Here is a 24330-nt window from a genome sequence, read left to right as displayed (position 1 = left end):
CTGACTGAGTCTGGAGAAGAGAAGACTGAGGGGGGATTGAATAGCAGCCGTCACCTCCCTGCAGGGGGGCTGCACAGAGGATGGAGCTGGGCTGGTCTCAGTGGGGGCAGATGCCAGGACAAGGAGCAATGGGCTCACGCTGCAGCAAGGGAAGTTGAGGTTGGTTATTAGGAAAAACTCTCTCACAAGGAGGGGAGTAAAGCACTGGAACAGGCTCCCCAGAGAGGCGGTCGAGTCTCCATCCTTGGAGGTGTTTAAGACCCAGGTAGACAAAGCCGTGGCTGGGACGATGTAGTTGGGGCTGGTCCTGCTTGGAGCAGCAGGTTGGACTAGATGTGACCTCCTGACCTCCCTTCAACCCTCATTTTCTATGATTGTAATGATTGGGGCGATCTGTGGCTGACACCAAGGGTGGCATGGCAGACGCTGCAGAAGGCAGGGCTGGGATCCAACATGACCCAGAAATGCAGGAGAAACAGTGCACAAGCCATGAGCTGAGATTCAGCCAGGACAAGGCACTGTCCTGCACGGGAAATGAAAGACTTGCAGCCACAAACCCAGCTGGGGTGCGACCAGCCCAGCTGCAGCGCTGCGCAGGAGCCAGCACTGCTGGGGATGCTGAAGGGGCCCTGCCCTCCTCGCAGCCCTTGCCTGGGCTCACCCGAGACAGCAGGACCCGCGAGCCCCTCTGCGGCCGGGTGGAGGCCGCCACTGACACAGCTCCGCTCTTGGGTCAGCAGCAGAGGGAGCAAGGATGCTCTCACGGGATGGGATGCACGTGCTGGCACTGAAGGAATTGCCCGAGATGAATTCAGAGGCACCAGCCCTCCTCTTCGAGAGCTCAAGGAGGGCGGACGAGGTCCCGGGGGACTGGACAAGGGCAGAAGTAGGGGGAGGGGAAAACTAGAGCTCTGGGGAACTGCAGACCAGCCACCCTGACCTTGATCCCTGCAAGGACCAAGCAACGGTCTGTGCAGCATCAGACGAGACTCAGCGAGGCCACGTGCCAAGTCCTGCACTGAAGATGGGCCCACCCATGCAAACAGAGCCTGGGGCACGAGCCGGACCAGAGCGAGCAGCAGGTTCCCGGGCCGTACGAACAGCCATGTCACCCGCTCGCGAGGGCGGTGATTCTCCGTCCCGTTCAGCCCTGGGGAGGCCTCCCTGGGAGCTGTGGGTCTGGGCTCCGCACGCCAAGGAGGCAGATGGGCTGCAGAACTGCCCAGGCCAGACCGAGGGGGACAGACTGGAAGAACTCATCTGGAGAAGAGAAGGGAATTTCATCACAGCTGGAAAATCCCTGAAGGACAGAGACAGGCTTTTCTCTGGCCAAGGAGCAACGGCCTCAAGCTGCAGCAGGGGAAACAGAGGCTGGAGATGAGGAAGGTGCTGGCTGAGGAGGGTCAAGTATTGGAGCAGGCCTCAGAGAAGCGGTGGCATCTCCATCCCTGGAAGTTTCCAAGAGCAGGTGGAAGAGACCTGCATGGCGCAGGCTTTAGTCAAGGCTGATGCTGGCCGGAGCAGGGGCTGGACTGGACGTGACCCGCGAGGCCCCAGCTCCCCTGTGACCCATGGGCAGGAGGTGGGAGGGGGCTGCAGCCCGGCGCAGCCAGGGCAGGGGCCAGGATCTCCCTCTGGTCACAGACCGGGGTGCTGGGGAGCCCAAGGGCAGGCACCTCCTGCCTCCCCGCAACCCTCCAGCTCGGAGCCAGGGCAACTAGGCTCCCTGGGGCCCGAGGCCAGCCCCAGCCGCCAGGACGGAGCAGCCTGGAACAGGATGAATCCTACCAGGGCCCCGGGGCCGGCGTAGACCTGCCCCAGGTGACCCCGAGGGCCTCCCAAGTCGCAGCTGGAAGCCCCTGGCCTGAGAAAGCAGCTCATGTTTGGTCCTGCAGACCAGGCCAACGGCCCCACGCAGCGCAGCACGGAGGCCCAGGGGCTTTGGAAAAAGATGCTTTAATCAGCGGGTGTTTGGCAGATACAGTCTAGAGTGTGAAAAAGAGACTTGAGGTCAGACAGTACAGGCCTGGCACCGTCTTTGTTACACCCACGGGGCCAGGACAGCCCCCCTGCCCCTGGTGGGCACCAGCCCCAGGCCAGACCCACACAAGGGTGGAGTCACCAGTGGGGCACAGGCCCCAGGGCAGCAGGGCCAGGACGGAGGGGCAGGGAGGAAGACACACATGGGACATGGGCAGGATGGAAGCATCCTACAATGCCCTTGCTGTCGCGTCGCGTCTCGGCTCTCGTACCAGAGGGATGCTCAGGCCCACGGGCAGAGGCAGCAGCTGGACGGAGGGAAGAGGGGCCCCAGAGGTGCTGGGGAAGGGAGGGCTCTGCTCCCCGCTGGCCCTGGCTGCAGCCCCACGGGGGTGGCAGCAGGAGGGGCCGAGTCTTTTCTATCCCTACTGGCCCAAGCTGGAGCCCGGCTGGGAGGAGGGGGCGCAGCTGAGCCGGCCCCATGGGCGCCTGGGGGATGCTGGTCGGGGGCTCTAATGCCACACGGAGGAGGAGGAGAGGGGCGGCGCTGCCCGAGGCCCCTCCCCAGAGCAGTGCACTGATCCGACATTCATTGTGGGGGTGGGGGTGGGGGCACCCCGGCGGCGACACGCGCAGGACAGACGCGACGCAGCTTCCGGAGGCGGCAGCGTTGGAGCCGAGGCAGAGTCCGGAGGCGGGAGCCAGCTCCCCCCACCCCGGGGCAGGACAGCCCCGCAGTCACTGGCTGCCCTCGTAGTTGAGCACGTAGTAGTCGTGGACGTACATGAGGACGGCGATCGGCTGCCCGATGATCAGCGAGATCCAGACGGCCGCGTTGCCGTAGTTGCCCTGGAGGAACTTCCCCACGAACCAGGCGAGCGGGAGCTGGGGCAGGAGGGGAGCAGGGCAGTGAGCGAGGAGGCACCGGGCGCCCCTGCACCCCGTGGGCACGGCCGGGCCCCGCAGCCGGCCCAGCTCCCACCCCCAGCCCCGCTCACCTGAGCCATCATGCCCATGAAGGCCCAGAGCCGGAACATCCTCAGGGGCACGCTCACCAGGTACTGCGGGGAGAGCCGGGGTGTCAGCTCGGGCCGTGGCCCCCAGCCCCAGCTGTGCCCCAAGCCACCGCCAGCCTCGGGGGTCCACTCCCACCCCAGGGCAAGCTCCTCCTGCCCCCCTGGGCTCGTGTAGACAGGCAGGGCCCTGGAGACACCCCCAACGCCCCCTGCAAGGCCCCGACTACGCCCTCCAGCGCTGCCCCCGCACCCCGCCAGGCACCCACCTCGTGGAAGAAGGCCGAGAGCAGGAAGACGGCGGTGCGCGCCATCCAGCGCCTGCAGCCAGAGCGGATCATGGGGACGTAGAAGTGCCTGGGCACAGCGGGGGGTGGGGGGGTTACCGCCGGGCTTATTGAACCCAAGCACCCCACGGGCAGGTGCGGGGGTCTCTCCTGCTGCTCTGGGACACTGCAAGGGGTCTCAGCCGGGCTGGGCGGCTCCACACCTCCCTGCACCCCACGTACCGGAGGCACCACTTGTGCACGGGGATGTTCCAGTTCTGCCAGAAGTAGGTCACCGACTCCGAGTTCCTGGGGGCACAGGGACCGTCAGGGACCGGCGCCCGGGGAAGCAGTTCCTTCCTCCTGGTGCTGGCCGGACCCGTGACCGCGAGCAGCTGCTGGGACAAGGGGGCCCCTGGGGCCTGCTCCGCTCCTGCTCGGGTGGGTCCCGCCAGCGGCAGAGGGGGGGGACAGCCCCAGGGCTCAGCTCTGTGCCCAGGGGCGCTGGCAGGGGCCGAACATCAGACCTGCCACGGACTGGGGCAGACCCCAGGGCCATCGTGCTCGTCTCCTGTGTCACAAGGGGGAGTGACTGGGTCTGAGCAGGGCTTTGCCCTGTTGCTCTCCCCACTGTGGCCTCCAGCGCTGGGGTCCAGGCAGGGCGATGTGGAGGCCGTGCCCCTCACTCCTGCCCCAGAGCCACCGATGCCCCTTTCCTCCACACACGTGTCCAAGCCCTGGTCAACATGGCCGAGCTCCCGGCTCCCACCACCTCTGGGGCCACGAGTCCCCCCTTTCCCCCCAGCGTGGCATGAAAAGTCCTTGCTGGTGTAAGTGTTAAAAACTGCTCAGCCTATGTGGGACCTTGTTCCTTTCTGGTAAGAAACAGTCACTAATAAGCCCCCACTGACTCCCCACCGGTGGAAGCGTAACGCCTCCACGGGGGGCAGACAGAGAGAGACACCCCCGCCCCTAGGACTGGTACCGGCTCCACAGGGCTGTGGTGGCAAAGGGGCTGCCCCACGGCTGGCCGCACTAGCCTGGACCCCCCCCGCCTCTCCCAGAGACCCCAAATGAGACCCGCACTCACCACCAGTCCCGGTAAAACTCACGATCCCCGAAGCGCAGCACCTCGGCCACTGCGTTCATGGAGGAGTGGAAGAGCCAGTAGAAGAAGATGAGCCAGATGAAGTGGTTGGGGACCTGTGGGGAGAGAGGCAAGACCATGACCCCCCCCTCCCCGGAGCAGGTGCTGCCCAAACACGCAGCTGCTCCGGCCCAGCACTCACCGCCAGCTTCAGGAGGCGCTCGATGATCCTGGAGTAGTCCATGTCCTGGGAAGGGAGCTGCCGTCAGAGCTGCCCAGGCTCCGGGAGGGGCAGGGAAGTGGCCAGACCCGCGGGGAGCGCCAAGCAGAGGGCCCCGCGGCCAGGGTGGGGAGAAGGGGGCTCCGCACCCCGCCCGTGGCAGGGCTGGTCACTCACCCGAAACGGCTTCATGGAGTTCTGGATCGTGGGGACCATCCACTGCGAGAGAAACAGAGCAAGATGGTCTCAGGGCCCCGCGCAACCCCTCCAGGCTGCCCCAGCATCAGGGCCGGCACGCCCTCCCCTCCGCGGCACCTTCCAGGCCTGCTCCGAACCAAGCCATGGCTGGGCCGGGCCAGACCGGCCCCAGGAACAGGACAAGGCCTCGTGCCCCGCAGAGCACAGGTCCTAGCATGTCCTGGGGCAGCCCCTCGGTCTGCCCTAGCAGTGTGGCCCCACTCGCTCCCACCCTGCAGGGGCCTGGGGGTCTCAGGGTTCCCACCCGCAGGGGTAACGCAGCCACCTACCTGCTGTATCAGCCCCACGATGAGCTGGGTGAAAAAGAGCTAGGACAGAGAGCAGCGTCAGCGCCCGGTTCATGGACCCTCGACCCCTCCAGCCCCTGGGGGCACAGCCCAGCACCCGGCTGAGAGGAGCCCTGAGCCCCCAGGCACCGTGGCAAGGGGCCTAAGCCTCAGCCACGCCAGCTCGTGGGTCCAAACTTGCCTAGCAAGACGCCTGGGTGCTGAGCAGAGCCCCTCGCTCCTGGGCTCCTCGCAGCCCCCGGGCTCCTTGCTCCCCCAGCCCCGGGGAGGGGACGGGAGGGTCCAGTGCACACGGGAGACCCTGGAGCAGGGGGAGCAGAGCTGGCCCCAGGCACAGCCACCTCACCATCTCAACGAGCCGCCGGAGCAGGAACCGCTTGCGTATCCGGGGGGAGCGCGGGAAGTTCAGCTCGTAGCACAGCGTGGGGGCCAGGAGGAAGTAGTATAGGTCTGCAGGGCAGCAGGCGTCAGGCGAGGCCCTGCCTGGCAGGGACAGGCTGTGCAGGGGGTGGGGGCATGATGGTCCCCTGGGCGACAGCCTCCCGCCCTGCCCCCAGGTCTGGGCATCGGCCTCCCCAGGGGCTGGACATGGCTCTGGGATCCTAGGATCTCTCCCCATGGGGCTAGCAGGAAGCTGCAGGGTCGCATCCCATCCTGAGGCAGGATCAGCCCCCCCCCCCCGTGCCCGACACTGGAGCCTCATGACGCAGTCCCCTGACAACCCCCCTGCCCCCAGGACACAGGGAGGCCACAGACACCAATGTCTTACTGCGACGGGGGGGGTTATGGGCACTGCAGAGAGCCAGGCACAAGCTGTGCCCCCGCTGCAGAGGAATGTGAGCAGGGGGAAGTCCCAGTGCAGCGGGGCCGAGCCTGAGCGCAGGGCAAGACCCTCCAGCCGGGACCCTGCGGGGTTGGTGCCGGCAGCACTGGCACAGCCCAGCCCGGGCTGCAGCACCCAGCGCCTCTGGGGGAGGCTTAAACCTCCTGAGACGTGTTGGAACGGGCTGTCCCCAGGACCACGGTCTCCCTGGCAGGCCTGACCACCGCGGGTATGGACTTCCCTACCCCCCGCCCCCACAGCCAGGGGCCAGGCCTGCCCCATGGAAAAGCACTGAGGCTCTGGCCCAGCCACCCCCAGCCCAGGGCAGAGGCCTGGCCACACACACCCTCCACGCAAGCGGACACCAGGCCGCCTGCTCACCGTGCAGCCAGGCAGGCCAGCCCCCTAGTACCTTTGTAGTTGAGGTTGGCTGGATAGGACACGCTTTTCTCCGCCACATTCCCGTTCGCAGTCTTCTGCCCAGATGCTGCAAAAGGAGCTGCCGTGAGGCATGGGGGACCCTTTCCCAGTCCTGGGGTGGGCTTGGGGCAGCTGCTCCCCAGCTGCCGGGGCCTCTGTGCTGCACTTCACAGGTGCTGGGGGAGTGGAGCGCCCAACTCACCCGCGTTGTGCTTTGCAGGTGCTGGGGAAGTGCCCAACTCCCCCAAGCGGGCGCTCTCGTCTTTGGCCCGCCGCTCACGGCACCATCTGTTCACATCGCGGAAGGAGAAGAGCTTGAGGAAGACGATGGTGTAGGTCAGCAGTGCGAACAGGGCCCCCACTGGGGAGAGAAGAGCCGCAGCGAGGTGGGTGGGACCCGGGTGCAGCTCACACCCACACCCCGGGCAGCCAGGGCGAGCTCTGCCGGAAGCTGGGGGCCAGCTCCAGTCTCCAGAGAAGCCCCCCGGAGGTTGCCCCATGCCCCGTGCCCTACCTGGGGTGGCTGAGGACACGGTGAGCACCACCAGGGCGGGGAAGCACAGGACAGTCAGCAGGTTGAGGCTGTGCAGGACAGAGCCGCTGTGCTCCGAGAGGCTGCCCTGCAGGGCGAGAAGATTTGCCCGCTCCTGAGGCTTCTGCCAGGCCCCCTCCAGACAGCGCAAACCCTGCCCTGGCCCTGGAGCAGGCCCAGCTGCAGCCATCGCTGTCACGTGGAGCTGGGCAACTAGCCTGGGACCCAGCTGAAGTGCCCGTGCTACCCGAGCCGGGATCCCTGCTTGCAGAGGAGACCAGCTGCAGCCCTGCGGGGTGGGGGGCTCCAGCACAGCAGACCCCTCCCAGCTCCAGGGAGCACCGACACCACCCTGGGGCTGCCCAGCCCCTAAACCCCCTCCAGGGGGGTCACTGCCAGGGCCCCCGCACCTTGGAGCCATAGCAGCTCCTGGCAGTCTGATGGCCCTTATGAGGCTCCCCCTTGTTGAGGGGTCCCCGCCTTCCCCAGGAGAGGACACGGGACTATTACTGGGATACCACCCCGCGCCAGCCCCAGCCGCAGCTCCGTCCCCGGGCAGGCACAGCGCGGAAGCAGGCGGGCTCACCGCTGCCAGGTGCTTCTCGATGTGCAGAGCAGCCAGCACAAACACGTTGGACACTGCGGAGAGACGGGCCGTGAGCACGTGCAGGCTCCCAGGCAGCTGGGCCCCTCCACCTGCTGCCCCCACCCCGCACCGAGGCCCGGGGACAGCACCGGGAGCTGGGCGGAAGGAAGCGTCTGTCTGGGCCTCTGTGCACACGGCGCCCTGCTGCCAACGGGGGGCTTGAAGGCCCTCGTGCCCTGGGGTCAGCCTGGGCCACGCAGCACCGTGCCTACAGTGCCACGGAGCAGGGCTGCAGCCAGGTCCCTGCACTGGGACGTGGCAGGTGGAGCCGGGCGGAGGGGCCAAGCTGCCCAGGGCACATGCCAGGCAGCAGCTGCACCCAGGGGCTCCGACAGACCTGCACGCTCCTGCCACAGAAGCCCCATCACTGGGTCGCACGCAACAGCCCCACAGGGACCAGGCCAGCCAGGGACTCCAGCTGCAAGCAGCCCCATGTCAGCTCAACCTGCTACCCCCACCCCAACTGGGGCTTGCCGGAGACTCACGGATGACCAGGCACAAGGAGGGCCAGCTGTAGGGGTCCTTCAGGAACAGGGAGACCACCTGGATCGGGTCCACCAGGATGCCGTACCTGGAGGGGAAGGAGCCTCGTGAATGGGGCGGGAACAAGGGTGCCGCAAGCCGGTTCCCCCTCCAGCCACGGTCGAGCCCCACTCTCCTCTCCCATCCCAGAGGCAGGGAGCGACGGAGCCACCGCTGCAGCGGTGCACTCGTGCCGCGAGGTGGCGGCCTCCTCCCAGCCATGGCCGGCAGCCCGCGTGGCCTGTACAGGGACGGGGCCAGACACCAGGCCAGCTCCAGGGGGGCCGGCAGCTCCAGCCCAGGGGTCCAGGTGGAGGAGGGAGGGGGCGAGGCTCAGCACTCACTTGATGAGGTTTTCCAGGAAGAGCCGGGCGTTGCTCAGGACCTGCAGGAGAAGCAGCCGCAGAGTTGCGCCGACCTCACCCAGAGGGTCCACGGCACCGTCTCAGTGCCTAGAGCCACCCCCGCCCCAGGGAGGGGAGCATCGTGGGCCGGTGTTTGGGTCTTCTCCAGGCACCCCTTGCCCCCCAGGCACGGAGAGTCCCACTGCAGCCCCTCACGGCAGGGGCATTCGAGCAGGGACCTCCGTGCGAGACAGCCACAGAGAGCCAGGGAGCCAGGGGCCGGCAGGGAGCTGCAGGGTCGTGTCCAGTCCCGAGGCAGGATCAGCCCCGACTCCACAGACAAACCCCGTGTCCGATCTCAGAGCCACACGACAGCCCCAGGTATCGCCCCCGAGCCCAGGATGCAGGGGGGCCGCAGCCACTGACGTCCTGCTGCTGCCGGGGGGGTCATAGATGCTGCAGAGAGCCCAGGCCGAGGCTGTGCCCCGGCTGCAGAGGAAGGCAAACCTCCCCCAGTCTGGACCAGCCCAAGCAGGGGGAAATCCCTTCCTGCCCCAGTGAGACCGAGCACAGGGGCAAGACCCTCCAGCCAGGACCCCGCGGGGTTGGTGCCAGCAGGAGCACTGGCGCAGCCCAGCCCCATCCCCAGCCTGGGCTGCAGCACCCAGTGCCTCTGGGGGAGGCTTCAAAACCCTCTGACACTTAGCAGGAGCTCCCCCCTGCCAGGCAACCAGGCGCCCCAGGGCAGCTGCAAGCCCGGGCACCGCCAGGCCTTATAGTGCAAGCCAGAGCCCTGCACCCTGGAGCTGGGCCAGGCTGGACGGGGGCGGGGGGCCTGGCTGCCGGCAGGAGCCCAAGATGTGGCTGTTGCCCTGCCCTGGGATCGCCAGTCCAGGGCATGAGCCTTGCACACCCACTGCCCTTGCTCTGGCCACCCTGCACCAGGGAAGACATCCCTGCCCCAGCCAAGGGACATGAGGTGCAAATGGCTTCAGCCTGGAGCCCAAGGACAGACCCAGCTGTGACCCCACAGGAGAGGGTCTGGCCCTGGGGTCACCACGTGGCACAGCCCCAAGCCCCCGTCACCTCCAAGTGCCCCATCACCAGGGCACCACTGGGGCTGGCCAGGTCATAGGTTCACAGATGTAGGGTCAGAGGGGACCAGAGCAGATCATCAAGTCCAACCCCCTGCCCTGGGCAGGAATGAATATGGCTCATATGACCCCAGCTAGGAATTATCCAGCCTCCTTCTAAAGCCCCCCAGGGTAGGAGCCTGCACCACTTCGCTTGGAAGCTGGTCCCAGGCCCTAGCCGCCCTGACCGTGAAGTCGCGCCTCCTGATGTCGAGTCTGAATCTCCCCTCTGCCAGCTTGTGACCGCTATTCCTGGTCACTCCTGGCGGTGCTCGGGGGCACAGGGACCCCCCCAGTGCCTGCTGATCCTCCCTGACTAGTTTGTAACAGGCCACTAGATCCCCCTCAGCCTTCTCTTGTGGAGGCTGAACAGGTTCAGGTCCCGTCGCCTCTCCTCGTAGGGCCTGCCCTGCTGCCCCCTGACCATGCGAGTGGCCTCCTCTGGACCCTCTCCATGCTGACCACATCCCTCCTGCAGTGCGGCACCCAGAACCGGACGCAGTACTCCAGCTGCGGCCTGACCAGTGCCGCACAGAGGGGGAGGATCACCTCCCTGGACCTGCTCGAGATGCATCTGTGGGTGCAGGACAAGGCGCGGGTGGCCTTCCTGACCGCGTCCCCACACTGCCGGCCCATGTTCATCTTGGAGTCAGCGATGACCCCCAGATCCTTTTCTGCCTCTGCCCTGACGAGAAGAGAGTTCCCCAGCCTGTAGGTATGGGGCCAGTTCTTCCTCCCCAGGTGCAGCACCTCGCACTTGTCAGTATTGGATCCCATCCTATTCTCATTTGCCCACCCCTGTAACCTGTCCAGGTCCAGCTGTATCCTGTCTCCCCCTTCTAGCGTGCCCACCTTGCCCCAGATCTCAGTGTCAACAGCAAGTTTGAACAAGGTGCTTTTCACCCCTCATCCAAGTCCCTAATAAAGAGATTGAACAGCGCAGGCCCAAGGACCGAGCCCTGGGGGCCCCACTGCCCATGTCCCTCCAGGTCAAACATGACGCGTGCACCACCGCTCTCTGGGTGCGGCCCCTCAGCCAATTTGTGACCCATCTGACTGTGTAGGTGTCGATGCCGCAGTTGCCTAGCTTTTTAATGAGAACAGGGTGAGAGACAGTCTCCCTGGACTTCAGGAGGGCCTTTGACATGATGTCCACTGCTACCCCTCCATCCAAGGATTTGGTGAGCAGGTCATAGAAGGCCACCAGGTTGGTCTGACAGGACCTGCTGCTAATGAACCCATGTTGGTTGCCCCTGAGCATGCAATCCCCTCGCAGATGTGCTCCTGGATAATTTTCCTCAAAGAGCTTCCCCAGGATCAAGGTGAGACTAGCTGGCCTGTAGTTCCCCGGGTCCTCCTTCCTCCCTTTTTTGAAGATGGGGACCACGTTGGCCCTCTTCCGTCCTCCGGCCCCACACCAGAGCAACACGAGTGCTTGTACAGCCATGCCGGGGTCCCACAACGATCGCCGCCGATTCCCTCAGTGCTCGGGGGTGGAGATCGCCTGGACCAGCTGATATGAACACATCCAGCCCCTCCAGACATTCCCCGACTCGGTCCTCCCTGACCCTAAGCCTGGCAGAGTCTCTCCTGCGTCCATGCTGCATCCCAGTGGGGCAGTTCGTCCCCACTCAGAAAAATGGAGGCAAAGAATTTGTTAAAAAGGTCTGCCTTCTCCTCTGGTGCGACCACCAGATTGCCAAGTGTGTCCCGCAGGGGCCCCACGTTGCCTGGTGCCTAATGTACTCCCCAATGTATTTAAAGGGCTTCTTGTTGTCCTTGATGCTTGACGCTAGCCCTAGCTCTGTCTCCATCTTGGCCTTCCTGACGGCCTCTCTACAGACTCGAGCAATGGCAGTATACTCCTCTCCTTGGTGATGGCCCCCTCCTTCCACTGGCCATATGCCCCCTTTTTGGCTTTCAGATGTTCTTGAGTGCCTCTGGTGAGCCACGGGGGCTTTTGGGCACTCTTGTCCCTTTTGACTCACGTTGGGATGGTCACCCCTTGGGCTCGGAGGATCGTCTCCTTAAGAAACGGCCACTCGTATTGGACACCCAGTTCCCCTCCCCTCCGGGACCCCAGCGCCTCTCCCACTAAATCTCAACTCGTTGAAGTCTAGGGCTGCTGACCTGTTGCCGGCCCTTGGCACCCTGCGCTGGACAGTGAATCCCAGCAGGCGATGATCGCTGTCGCCCGGGTGATCGAGCACCCGCAGCCCCCGCACCAGGTCGGGCCCGCGGCCAGCACCAGGTCCAGGAGGGCATTTCCCCTGGTGGGGCTGTGCACCCCCTGGGTTAGACGGAGGTCTTGTATCCCAGCAAGGAACCTAGGCGAGCGGTCAGACCTGGCCGACTGCTCCTCCCAGCAGACGTCCGGGTAATTTAGGTCACCCAAGATGACCGCATCCCTCGACTTAACTGCCTCCGTGAGCTGACCCAATTCAGTCCAGCTCTTCCCCTTGGTTGGGAGGTCTGTAGTAGACCCCCACCCTCAAGTCCCTTTCCCCACAACCCCCCTGTATTCTGACCCAGAGCACCTCAGTCTGCCCCTCCTCTGACCCCATCGTGTTAGTTGAGGACGACGTGTATTGCTCTTTGATGTACAGTGCCACACCCCAACCTTTCCTCCCAGCCACACATCCTGGGGAACCCCGTGCCCAGCAGTCCCTGCAGGCATCGCCCCCCGGGCCAGGAGCAAGGCCAGCGCAAGGGCAGGTTCTGCTCGCGCACAGCAGGCACGGTGGCCATGAAGCTCCGTGCACACACCACACAATCCCCAAGATCCTGACGCACCAGGCCCCCGATCCAGGAAGGAGTTTCACCACCAAAGCTTTTCAACAGTGGCTTCCTTCTCGTGCCCTTTCCCAACCCGGCCAGCCTTGCTGCTACGAGTCGGTGCAAGGGTCGCTAGAGCTAGTCATGGGCTTGCACGGGGAGATAAGACACAGCAGGCACCGCGATGCAGCCGGGAGGGGTGCCGGCTCAGCCAGCACACGGCTCAAAGGGCAGGGACAGCCAGGTCTGCCCAGCCGCCGCGGGGGCAGAGGCTGCGATAGGCACCCCACGGGCAGAGCATCTGGACTCGATCTCCCAAGGTCCCTTCCAGCCCTGATGTCTATGAAATCTATGAAGTCTCCCGTGGGAGAAGCAGCAGAGCCAGCCAAACCCCTGCCCCCCACCTGCCTGGAGCGCCCCGGATGGACTCCAGCCGGGTCGGCTCCGAGGAGGGCACCCCAGGGCGGCTGGCAAGGGCACCCTGGGGTCCTGCTGGCCCGTTTCCAGCTGGCAAGAGGTGCACACAGCTCCTTGAGCTGGAGCGAGCCCCAGCAGGAGCCTGCCGGTGAGTGACGGAGGCAGGTCAGCTTCTGGGAGCTGGGCGATCCACACTAGTGCCTGAGTGGGTCAGCCAGCACGGCAGGACAGGCCTGGGCATAGCACGTGCCGGGTACCTGGCCTGGCAGGACCCTGAGCCACGAACCAAGCAAGAGTTCGTGGCCCAGGACCAGTACCCGGGGGCCGGGACAGGCCCTGCATGCAAGCAGAGAAGACTCCAGCTCTGGTCCGAGCCCTGGCCCAGAGCCGACTCAGTCCAGGGGGGTCAGGGCCAGGACACACCATGCACACCTGAAGCAGGAGGATGCACCCAGGCCCCCAGGGACCCTCCACTGCCCCCCCAGACAGCAAGGCCTGGCTCTTGGTGCCGAGGCTGGGCTCTCTGTGCAGCTCTTGCTCGAGTGCTGGTGCCAGGTCACGTGCTTGGCCCCGCAGGAGGAAGCAGGGGCTTGTGCAACACAGGCGTGAGGAGGGGACCAGGGACAGGCGACTGCATGACACCCCGCACCCGCCTGGGCCTCAGCATCCTGGCTGCCCCAGGGCCAGGTCCTGCCTGCTCCGCTCCTGGCTGGGAACAGGGCGTCTCGTACCTAGGACACTGCACACTGGTGCCGTCTCTCTCCTTGGCATGAGCTCTGCAGAGCTCATGCCACCTTCCCTGCCTCCCCAGGGGTCCGGCTACCATGGGCTCCGCAGTGCCCAAGGCAACAGGAGGCATCTGTCCCCCCAGTTCCTGTGTGGTGTCCCAACAGAAATCCCAGAGCTGTGGGGCTGGCGGTCCCGTCCCTGCCTGAAGCAGGATCAGCCCTGTTCAGACCAGCCCAGGCAAACCCTATATCCAACCTCAGAGCCACAGGACATCGCCCCCGACATCACCCCCGCCCCCGGATATAGGGGGCTGCGGCCACCAGCATCCCGCTGCTGCCAGGGGGTCACGGGCGTTGCAGAGAGCACAAGCTGAGGCCGTGCCCCCGCTGCAGAAGGCGGCAAAACCCTTCAGTCTGGGCAGGGGGAAATCCCTCCCTGCCCCAGTGCAGCACAGGGCTGAGCCTGAGCGTGGGGGCAAGACCCTCCAGCCAGGACCCTGCAGGGTTGGTGCCGGCAGCATTGGTACAGCCCAGAGTGCAGCCAGCCCCTCTGGGGGAGGATTAAATTCCCCCCCCCATTTGGAGCAAGGGGTGGGGGGCAAACCAGCACAGCCAAGATGCTGTGGGGATGTCCCAGGCCGAGCACAGACAGACATCGCTGCGCCCAAGTCACCCTGCCCCACTGACACCTCCACTGACAGGGAGAGTGTCGTCCCCCCCCGCCGCATCTTCACTTTCTCCCTGCTCTGCCAGCGAAGAAGTGTTTTCCTCAACCCATGAATCACTGTACCGGGAACGGCGCCAGGGCCAGGGCCAGGGCAACAGCACACAGGTTTCCAACACCCAGCACAGCCCGCCCCGAGTCCTTGGGGCACTGCAGGGCAGCTCAGGAGGACAAACAGACAGATTTCATAGATTTCGTAGACATTAGGGCTGGAAGGGACCTCAGGAGATCATCGAGTCCAGCCCCCTGCCCAAAGGGCAGGAAGTCAGCTGGGGTCATAGGATCCCAGCAACATAAGCATCCAGGTTTGATCTTGAAGGTGTTCAGTGTAGGTGCTTGAACCACCTCCGCTGGCAGACTGGTCCAGACCTTGGGGGCTCGGACAGGAAAGAAATTCTTCCTTATGTCCAGCCTGAAACGGTCTTGCAGGAGTTTGTGACCGTTCGACCTCGTCATCCCTTGGGGCGCTCTGGTGAACAGATGTTCCCCCAGATCCTGGTGGTCACCCCGATAAACTTATAGGTGGCCATCAGATCACCCCTGAGCCTGCGCTTTTCCAGGCTAAAGAGTCCCATGGCTCTCAGCCTGTCATCGTAAGATCTGCTTTCCTGACCTCTGATCATGCGCGTGGCTCTCCTCTGCACTCTCTCAAGCTTCTCCACATCCTTTTTGAATGGTGGAGCCCAAAACTGGACGCAGTACTCCAGCTGCGGCCTCACCAAGGCCGAGTACAAGGGGAGAATGACGTCCCGGGATTTGCTCGAGAAGCATCTATGGATGCACGCCAGCGTTTTGGTCACTTTAGTAGTCGCAGCATCGCATTGCAGGCTCATGTTAATCTTGTGGTCAATGATGACCCCCAAGTCTCTTTCTTCTGTAGTGCTATCCAACGTAGCACTGCCGAGCCTATAAGGATGCTGCAGGTTTTTCCTCCTTGCATTTTTCGGTGTTAAACACCATGAGGTTCTCGTCCGCCCATTTGCTGAGCTTGTCCAGGTCAGCCTGGATCACCCGCCTGTCTTCTGGCGTGGATGCTTTGCCCCAAAGTTTGGTGTCATCGGCGAACTAGTGGCTGAACCCAGACTTCACAGCAACAGCCCAGGCCCGGGCCTGCCCCAGCCTGTGTCACGTACTGGGACAGCCGCAGCCGGAGGCGGCAGGCCCCACACGGGCAAAGGCGACCGGGGGCAGGTCTGCAATGTTGCATCCGGGCCCCGAGCAGCGCAGGGCGGCAGGCCACTCACCAGCATGATGACGCACCAGTTGAGGACACCCCGGTAGTTGCTGTACCCGCTGGCGGAGCTGAGCAATGACTCCTGCACCTTGTGACACCTGCGGAGGAAGGGGAGAGGAGTCAGACCCTGCGGAGCTGGGCCGGGACCAGAGCTCCCCTCCCCCCGCCCCAGGACGGAGGGGCCCAGGCCACACCTTCCCCACCCCAGGACAGAGCTGGCTGCGCGAGGGCCTGGCCAGCCCCCGGCCCACCAGAAGCCACCACAGAGCCAGCCTGGCAAGGCAAGCGGGGGCTCCCAGCAAGGCCCAGACCGAACCAGGCTGGTGGCCGCAGCAGGACAGCAGGACATTAGTCCCTAAGGGGGATCCTGCCCCAGCGGGCCAGGAGCCCCCCACTCCTGCAGGATGGGGGAGAACTGGGGCAGAGGCAGGAGGCGGCAGCCAGAGCCCGAGAGCAGGAATCCCAGCGCCGCGGGGTCACGTCCAGTCCCGGCCCCCACGTCCGACCTCGGAGGCATGCAACACGGTCACCCCAAGGCATCACCCTACCCCCGGGATACGGGGGCTGCAGCCAGCAGCGCCCTGCTGCTGCCGGGGGGGTCACAGGCACTGCAGAGAGCACGACCGCGCCCCCACCGCCGACGAAGGCAGACCCCCGGCCCTCGTGGAGGGTCAAGACGGCCGGAGCCGAGGCCGCCAAGGAGCCCGGGGGCTCCGGCACCGCGGATCCTGCCGCTCGGACCCGGGCTCGGCGCGCACCGCTCTCGGAAGCGAGCCGACAGGCTGACGGCCGCACGGCCCCGCGGGGGGACAAGGCGGCCGGGGGCCCCCAGAGGGGGTCGGGATCCACCTGCGGGGGGGGGGGGGGGGCGGCGGGCCCCGGGCTCCCTCCAGGTTCCCAGACGGCGCCAAGTTCCGGGGCAACGCGAAGCCGCCGCAGGGCAGGGCCCGCGCAGGCTGGAGGGGCCGGGCCCCGCCGTGGACACGAGCGGCCGGGGGCAGGGGCCGCTCCCCGCCGACGCGGGGCGGGTCGGACAAGGGCGCGCACCCCCCGGGACACCGGACTAGGGCGGGGGGGGCCGCACGCTTCCGCCCCGACACCAACCCGCCCCCCCACCGCGCTCGGCTGGGGGGGGGCGCCCCGAGAGCCCGCCCCGGCGGCCGCGTGCCCGGCACGTGCGCCCCGCGCCCCCCGCGCGCTACCTGAACTCGCCGGCGCTGTCCGGGTCGCCCTCCGCCGCCTCGGCCGGGGGGTCCCGCCCGGGGCGCCGCCGCCGGGGCCCCGCCGCGCCGCGCTCGCCCATGCCCGGCACCCGCGACTCCGCCTCGCGGCCACCGTCCCCGCCACCAGTTCCGCCTCCCCCCACGTCCGCGCCCCGCCGCTATCTAGCGCCCCGCGGGGCACGCCGGGAGCGGGAGTCCGCGCGCGGGGCATGCTGGGGGCGGTAGTTCTGCCGGGGGGCGGGGGAAGGAGCGGGTAAGCCTTTCCTTGCCGGGCTGGGTGCCCGTGCACATGCCAGCCGCGGGGGGAGCAGTAACCCTTTCCCTGCCGGGCTGGGGGAAGGGGGTAACCCTTTCCTTGCTAAACTGGGGGTGGAAGGGGGCAGTAACGCTTTCCTCCCTGGGTTGGGTGCCAGGTGCCATCCCAGGCCGGGGGGGAGGCTCTGGGCTTCCCGCCGGGGTGGCGCGAGCGTCGTTCCAGGGTGCCACGAGGCGCAGACCCCCCTGGGCAGCCCTCGGCCCGGCCGCGGGCAGTGGGAACGCCTGCGCCCCCGTCTCTTTGCGGGGCCCCCAGAGCCCCGAGGTCTAGACGGGGCGTGGAAGCAGCAATGGGCACCGTGGGCCCCGGCTGGACGGGCAGGAGCCCCCCATCCCCTCCCTGGCAGCCGCACGGCCCTCCCCTGCCCCCTTGACCTCTCTGGGACAGGGGGACCCGGTGCAGCGGCGCTCCCCCAGCCCCGGGCAGCGGGCGATGGCAGGGACGCGGAGACCCTGGACCCATACCTGCCTCGGGGATTGGTGTAAAGGCGCTGGCCGCAGCGCAACAGAGGACGGGGCTGGGAGTGTGCTCCAGCACCCTTGCTGGATCCATTGTCGGCTGCCATTTCCCCGCAAGGTCTTGAGTCTAACGAGCAGGCCTCGAGCCCAAGTCGGCTGGGCTGAGACCACGGCGGGAGCTAGTCGGCGGTTATGAGGCAGAGCCGGGCTGCCATCGCAACCCCATCCACCGTCCCAGCCCACCTGCCACGGGTGTCCCTGGGCGTGGGCCTGGGTGTGGGCGAGCACAGGGGGATCCGTGCCGATTGCTCCACGCGGCCCGGGACGCGGCACTCCCCGTGTGCCCTCGCGGCGGGCCGGGGGCTGAAGGCACCGGCTACTCGTGACAGCCAGCGCCTGTGCTGCCTGGAGGCCACGGGGTCGCCCGTCACCCGCCACGGGCCCACGGGTTCCAGGCGTGCAAGGGGCATTGCGCCAGCTCCCAGCCACACGGCGTGTTCCTGCATCCGACCTGCCCCGCCCGGGACTGGAAGTGCCCCAACCTGCTGCCTTGGGCCTGGGCTGGGCCAGCGCTCCTGCTGCACCAACCCCGCAGGGTCCTGGCTCGGGGGTCTTGCCCCGCACCGACGCTGCACTGGGGCAGGAAGGGATTCCCCCCGCTCAGACTGGTCCAGACTGGAGGGTTTGCCGTCCTCTGCAGTGGGAGCACGGCCTGGGCTTGGCCTCTCTGCAGCACCCTTGACCTCCCGGCAGCAGCAGGACGTTGGTGGCCGCTCCCCCCTGTATCCCAGGGGCAGGAGCAAGGGCCTGGGGCTGTGTCAGGTGACTGTATCATGTGGCTCTGAGGTGGGACGTGGGGTTTGTCTGGGCTGGTGCGGACGGGGCTGATCCCGCCTCAGGACTGGACCTGACCCTGCAGCCCCCCAGCCTTATGACAGGCCTGGGCTGACTCCCAGCAGAGGAAGAAGAGCTGGTCGGGACCTGGTGTCACTGTGCAGCTTCCAAAAGTGCTGCACGGTAGAAATGGAAAGGGGTGCAGCACCCCGCGGCACCCAGGACCTGCACCCCACCGGGGGGTCACTCCTCTGGGTTACCCTGGGAGCAGGTCAGTGCATGGGGCAGCAAGTACATCACAGGGATCACAGGGGCGTTAGGCCCAGGTCCCCGCATGGAGGCAGGACGCTGCTCCTCGCCCACCCTCGCCAAAGCCAACCCAGCCTCCCTCGGAGCCCACCGCGACGGAGGTGCCCCCTGCCCCAGCCAGCCCTGGTCCTGCCTTGCTGTCCTAATGGGAAGGAAGCTTTTCGTAAGATTGAATCTCCATCTGCTTTGCTGCGGTTTGAAGCTGTGGCGAAGAAGAGAAGTTTCTCTCCCTGCTCTCTGCAGCAACCAGTTTGAAGATGCTGTCAGGGCTCCCCCGGGACCCACCACCAACCTCGTCCCCAGCCTCTGTACTGCTCCAGCTTCTCCTCCCTCCTTGTCCTGCGGCTGAGGGAGAGAACAACCATATCCCCTCCCTGCCTGACACCTAATACTCTGACCCACACAGCCCAACTTTGCATTTGCTTTGCAAGGACCAGGCTAGCACGTGCCCCTCCATCCACCACAACCACCTCTCCGCCAGGGCTCGAAGGTGAGATGGGTCCCCAGCCCCACACCCCGAGCCAGAGACTTGCTCTAGGAGCGGGCGGCAGTGGAAGACGGTCAAGATCTAATTGCACCATGCCCTGTGCAAGGCGATTACACCATTTCCTGTGGACTCTCACCATGCTCCAGGGTTTCTACAAGCCAGGCCGCACCCTCAGTCCCACGTATGGATTTGTTCTTGCTGGTTTTCACAATGTGCATTACAGCGGGGTGTGCAAGCCGCATCCGGGCAGGGCCCTGTAGTGCAGGGGTCAAAAAAACATGTTTGGCAACACCCAGCACGGGGCAATCTCCATGTTTGCAGCTGGTCCTGAGGCAGACACGGTTCCCCGGGTCAACGTAATCTCTTTTATAATAGTTGTTCTTTACAAGCTTTGGGGTGCAAACACCCTCTTTCAGGCATAAGGACATGATTCTGGGGAGTCACGTCCCAAGAGGATGCAAAAGAGCTGCAGAAAGGTCTCACCAAGCTCAGCGAGCGGACAAAAACTGGGCCGATGAACTTCACCGTTGACAGGTGCAAGGGAATGCACCCAGGAAAAATAACCTGCGCTCGACTTCCTCAGCGCTGGGTCCTGACCTGGCCATTACGGCTCGGGAACATTAGAGCCAGTGTCAATAGCTCTCCAGGAGCGGCAGCACAGCGATCAGACGAGCCAACAAAATGTTGCTCGTCATTAAGAAGGGAACTGAAAATGAAACAGGGAACATCCTCCTGCTACTCTGCAAATCCATGGGGCACCCGCAGCTTGAATCCTGTGTGCTGCGCTGGCCCCACATCTTCGAAAGGATGCTCCCAAATCCATTGGAGGGCATCCTATGTGCAGGCCCAAACCCAGAGGGCTGGGAGTTTGGATGCCCCCGAGCCTCACTTCCCCTTAGCCAGGGGTCACATACTGCAGCCTAAAAGAGCTTTACCCCTGCCTGGCCCAGCACCCATGACTAATTAACAGCCCACTAATGGGCCCTGGCCCCTCTGGAGACAAGGACAGGGAGCGGGGAAGGGGCAGCCAGGCCTGAGAGCTGGGGAACCCTGGGGTCCCTGTCCCGTCGCCGTCCCCTCGGCGGGGCAGACCGCCCTCCGAAGCCGGCGCCTGCCCGTGCTGTCCTCCACCCTGGGGAACCCTCCTCTGACGTGGTCTAGCAACTCAGCTCTTGAACTAAGGGCACCTGAGATCTGGGTTCAAAGCCCCAGCCGTGACCTTGACCAAACTGTGCCAGAGGCACGCTCCCATGTCAGTATGACGGGGCCAAATCCAGGGTGCAGCCAGGAACAGGGCAGCGGAGATAGGGCCTCAGATCAGCAATTACCGCGCGTTACAGCCTGTTCCACAGATGATGCAGACTGGTGCATTACATTGCATGGACATGGGCGAGCGTGGTGTCCCCCACTGGAAAAGTTGCACTATAAACAGCCCGGGGCACATCCCTTTGGGGGTCAGAGAGATGAATCAGGAGGCAAGAGAGGGAGCTGGACAACGTGGAGCCTAGCACCGACAGCACTGGTGCCTGCATTCCCTGTGGGCCATGGCTCCCAGGCAATGGGCATGGGCTGTGCTGAGCACGGCAGGTTTGGGGTCTGCAACTAGGGGCCAGAAGGCCTGGGGGTCTGACCAAGGCAGCTCCCAACTGAGCTGACCTCCATGAACGCCTGCAAATGCCCTGACTACCTCCTGTGGCAGGGAGTTCCCCAGGTTAACAGTGCTTGGGCCAACTTCCCCCTGCTCCCTTGCCTTCTTGGACTTGAAGGAGGCGTCTTGCCCCATGCTGAGGTTTGCTGCTGGGCACGTGCATGGCACGGCTCTGATGGTGACCCACACGTGTGTGACTCCCCTCCATGCACAGACGGGGCGGGCGGGGAGGCGGGCGCTGGTGGGCGCAGGGGGCTGAGCCGGGCGCTCTCCAGCCCTGCCACCCACACAGCAGAACCAGGCGAGCTTCAGGTGTGTCTGCTCTGCATGGGTTGCACGCTTACCCCACGCATCAACAGCCGGCTCCTTGCACACACGGACCTGCCCTGGACCTGTACACACACATGTGCACATCCATGCATGCACATGTATACACCACACTTGTGTGTGCGCACACACACACCTACTACACATGCATATACATGTGCCCACCTACATGCGCACATGCACGAACACACAGACCTGTGTCTACACACATGCATTTCCATGGACATGTGCACACATCCATACCGACATGCAGGCGCATTCTAACACATGCATGTACACACATGCTCACAATGTATATGCATGAACTGTGTCACACACATGTATGTGCACAACTGCATACATACGGCATATCTACAGGCACACATGCACACTCCCACCTACACGCACACGTCTGTATGCACAGATGTGTGCAGACATACAGTATATCTACATGCGTACACATGCACACATAGTCTAGCTACATGCACGCGCATGTGCTGGCACCGACACGCACACATACGTGCATTTCCAGGCACACGTGCCCCCCGCCCACATACATACGTGTCCGCAGGCGCACGCATGCGCACACGCCCCGCCCACCCCCGCAGACTACATTTCCCGGCGCCCCCTGCGCCCCAGCCCCGCCCTTTCCCCTGCCCTGAGCGGCGGCGGCGGCGCCCAATGAGCAGCGAGGCCGGCGGAGGCCGGGCCAACGGGAGAGGCGGGGGCGGGCGGTACGATGAGCGGCGGCGGCGGCGCCCAATGAGCAGCGAGGCCGGCGGAGGCCGGGCCAACGGGAGAGGCGGGGGCGGGCGGTGCGATGAGCGGCGGCGGCGGCGGCCGGGGGCAGCGCGGGGGCCCGGGGGCGCGGCGCGGAGGTGAGAGCGGCCGAGCACGCGCCTGCGCGCGCGCCCGCGGACACACGGCCAGGCCCGTGCACGCGCGCGCAGGCACACGCGTGTCAACACAGGCACGCGCAGGCAGGAGCACGCGCAGGCGTGCGCGGGGGCCTCGGGGGCTGCTGGGCGCAGCGGGACGCGGGGACGCGGGAGCGGGGCGGCACTGACGCTGTCCCCGGGCAGCGCCCCCGGCGCCCGGGAGGCGGCAGAAGCTGGTGCGGATCCGCGAGGCGCTGAGCAGCGACCCGGTGGGCGTGGAGCGCCTGCGGGCCGCGGCCGCCAGCCCCGGGGGGCTGCTCACGGACGAGCTGCGCCGCCGCGTCTGGCCCAAGCTGCTGGGCGTCGACGCCTACGACCTGCCCCCCAAGCCAGGTAGGGCGCGGGGTCCCGGGGGGGGCCGGGGCGCCCCCCGCCCGGCAGCCCCTCACGCTGCCCTCCCCCAGGCCGGGCCGCGCGCCGGGACCGCGAGGACTACGGGCAGGTGCTGCTGGACGTGAGGCGCTCCGCCTGCCGCTTCCCCGCCGGTGAGTCGTGGCAGCCGCGGCCAGGGCTGGGGAGCGGGGCCCGCGCTGACCTCTGCCCTCCGGCCGCAGGCATGCGGGCCGAGCAGCGGCAGGTGCTGCAGGAGCAGCTGCTGGACGTGATCGTGGCGCTGCTGCGCGCCCACCCCGAGCTGCACTACTACCAGGGCTACCACGACGTGGCCGTCACCCTGCTGCTGACCGTGGGCGCGCGCATGGGCCTGGCGCTGCTGGAGCGTCTCTCCACCCACCACCTCCGGTACCGCCCCGTCTGAGCGGGGGGCCCCTTCGGCCGCGGGTTGTTGCCGGGGGGGGGGCATGGAAAGGTTCCCCGGCCCCCAGGGCCCAGGCGCAGGTTCCACGTGGCCCTGCCACGGCGCCGGGGCTGCGGCCCCTGGGGCTGGGAGGGCTGCAGGGGGCTTCTGAGGCAGTGTCACCGTCCTGCTCCCAGCATGCACCTCTTCACCCGCCGCCGAGCTTGACCCTTGACCTCTTCCGCAGGGACTTCATGGACCCCACCATGGACAGCACCAAGCACATCCTGAACTATCTCATGCCCCTGCTGCAGCGGGAGAGCCCTCGGCTCCACGACTTCATGCTGAGGTAGCGGCCGGCGGCGTGGGGCAGGGGCAAGCCCGCGGGACCCCTTCCCCCGGCACCTGCTGGTGGGGGTGCTGGGTTGCATTGGGAGACACTGGCAGGGTGGGGGGTGAGGGACATCGGCAGGACCAGGGCTCAGCGGCCACTGTCTGCCCACGGGCAGGGCGGAGGTGGGCACCATCTTCGCGCTGAGCTGGCTCATCACCTGGTACGGCCACGTGGTCGCCAACATGCGCCACGTCCTGCGCCTCTACGACCTCTTCCTGGCCTCGCACCCGCTCATGCCCGTCTACCTGGCTGCTGCGGTAGGTGCCGTGCGTGGCGGCGGGGCTGGCACCCCTGGGGGCACAGCCTCCCCTGGGACCCGCCCCTGGCACTGCTGCTCCCACCCCTGCAGATCGTCCTGCACCGCGAGGAGGAGGTGCTGACGTGCTCCTGCGACATGCCCAGCGTGCACCAGCTCCTGGCCCGGCTGCCCCCCGACCTGCCCTTCGAGCGCCTCATTGCCCGGGCCCAGGACCTTTTCCGCTGCCACCCCCACGCCGAGCTGGCCAAGCAGGCGGCTCTGCAGCACCACAAAAGGTGAGGGGGGCGCGGGCGGCTCCTCGGGGCACCCTGCCGCCTGCAGCCCCAGCCGGGCGGGGGTCTCCGCCGTACAGGAGTGGGGGGCTCTGGGGGTCCAAGCGGGCAGCAAGGCACAGCGGAGCCTCCCGCCCCCACTCCCCGACTGCTTCCCGCAGCATCTCCATCGGCTCCTTCTCGGCGCTGCAGCTGGCCGCGTCCTGCCAGCGCCCGGACACCGTGCTGCGCCGGCTGCGGCAGGACGGCAGTGCCGCGCCCGGTGTCCCCGTGCCTGCCGGCAGGCACCACCCCCTGGTGAAGGCGGCCGTGTGGGGGCTCTCGGCCACGCTGGGCGCCGCGGCCCTGGCCGTCACCCAGACCGCGCTGGAGTGGGCGCCCGAGTTCCTGTTGCAGCTCTTCTAGAGCCCGATTTACCTCCCGGGGTGCCTCCTTGGTCTGCCCCAGGGGAACACACGAGGCCTTTCCTGCCCAGGGCTGTGGCCTGCCCACCACGGGAGCCCCCGGGCCCCTCCTCAGGGTGCCCGTGGCGCTGCCCTCCCTCGGGCTCCCCTGGGCGCCCCGAGAAGGGGCCTGGGGGCACCTGTGATGCTGCCCTCCCTCGGGCTCCTGGCCTGTCTGCCGGCAGGTATGAAATAAAGACCGGGTGTTTTCTAGCCAATCTGCTCTGCTTCGTGCTTGGCGCGGAGCCTGGCCCCATCGGCCTAGCTCTGCCCGGGGTGCTCAGGCCTGCTGTGTCCT

At 66.2% G+C, this 24330-nt stretch overlaps 2 protein-coding genes across 7 annotated transcripts; one reads left to right on the top strand and one right to left on the bottom strand.

Annotated features, from left to right (window-relative positions):
* Positions 1-1937: 1937 nt before the first annotated feature.
* On the bottom strand, positions 1938-16772 carry DGAT1 (diacylglycerol O-acyltransferase 1). The gene is made up of 17 exons (XM_090040871.1): positions 16612-16772; positions 15420-15507; positions 8399-8439; positions 8018-8103; positions 7473-7525; positions 6869-6974; positions 6557-6715; positions 6347-6421; positions 5458-5561; positions 5094-5132; positions 4744-4785; positions 4549-4593; positions 4350-4462; positions 3503-3568; positions 3263-3350; positions 2979-3041; positions 1938-2865 (listed from the first exon to the last, which is right to left on the bottom strand). Exons 1-17 carry the CDS (start codon positions 16710-16712, stop codon positions 2719-2721), a joined length of 1416 nt encoding a protein of 471 aa, XP_089896997.1. The 5' UTR covers positions 16713-16772; the 3' UTR covers positions 1938-2718.
* Positions 16773-21554: 4782 nt separating this feature from the next.
* On the top strand, positions 21555-24245 carry LOC149869757 (TBC1 domain family member 20-like). Of its 6 annotated transcripts, none has more exons than XM_090040864.1 (8): positions 21555-21868; positions 22073-22261; positions 22333-22413; positions 22483-22669; positions 22912-23013; positions 23174-23315; positions 23408-23592; positions 23782-24245. In XM_090040864.1, exons 1-8 carry the CDS (start codon positions 21570-21572, stop codon positions 23992-23994), a joined length of 1398 nt encoding a protein of 465 aa, XP_089896990.1. In that variant the 5' UTR covers positions 21555-21569; the 3' UTR covers positions 23995-24245. The 6 variants fall into 6 exon arrangements, with proteins under 6 accessions (XP_089896990.1, XP_089896991.1, XP_089896992.1 ...); XM_090040869.1 differs by having other exon boundaries at positions 21758-21868; positions 23751-24245; XM_090040865.1 differs by lacking the exon at positions 22483-22669 and having other exon boundaries at positions 23751-24245.
* The last annotated feature ends 85 nt before the right edge of the window (positions 24246-24330 follow it).

This window comes from Crocodylus siamensis, chromosome 3 (genome assembly GCF_052110815.1).
Source record: "Crocodylus siamensis isolate JL-2025a chromosome 3, ASM5211081v1, whole genome shotgun sequence".
Lineage (NCBI taxonomy): Eukaryota > Metazoa > Chordata > Crocodylia > Crocodylidae > Crocodylus > Crocodylus siamensis.
The sequence above is the reverse complement of the archived record's forward strand: the minus strand, read 5'-3'. Positions and strand labels throughout refer to the sequence as shown.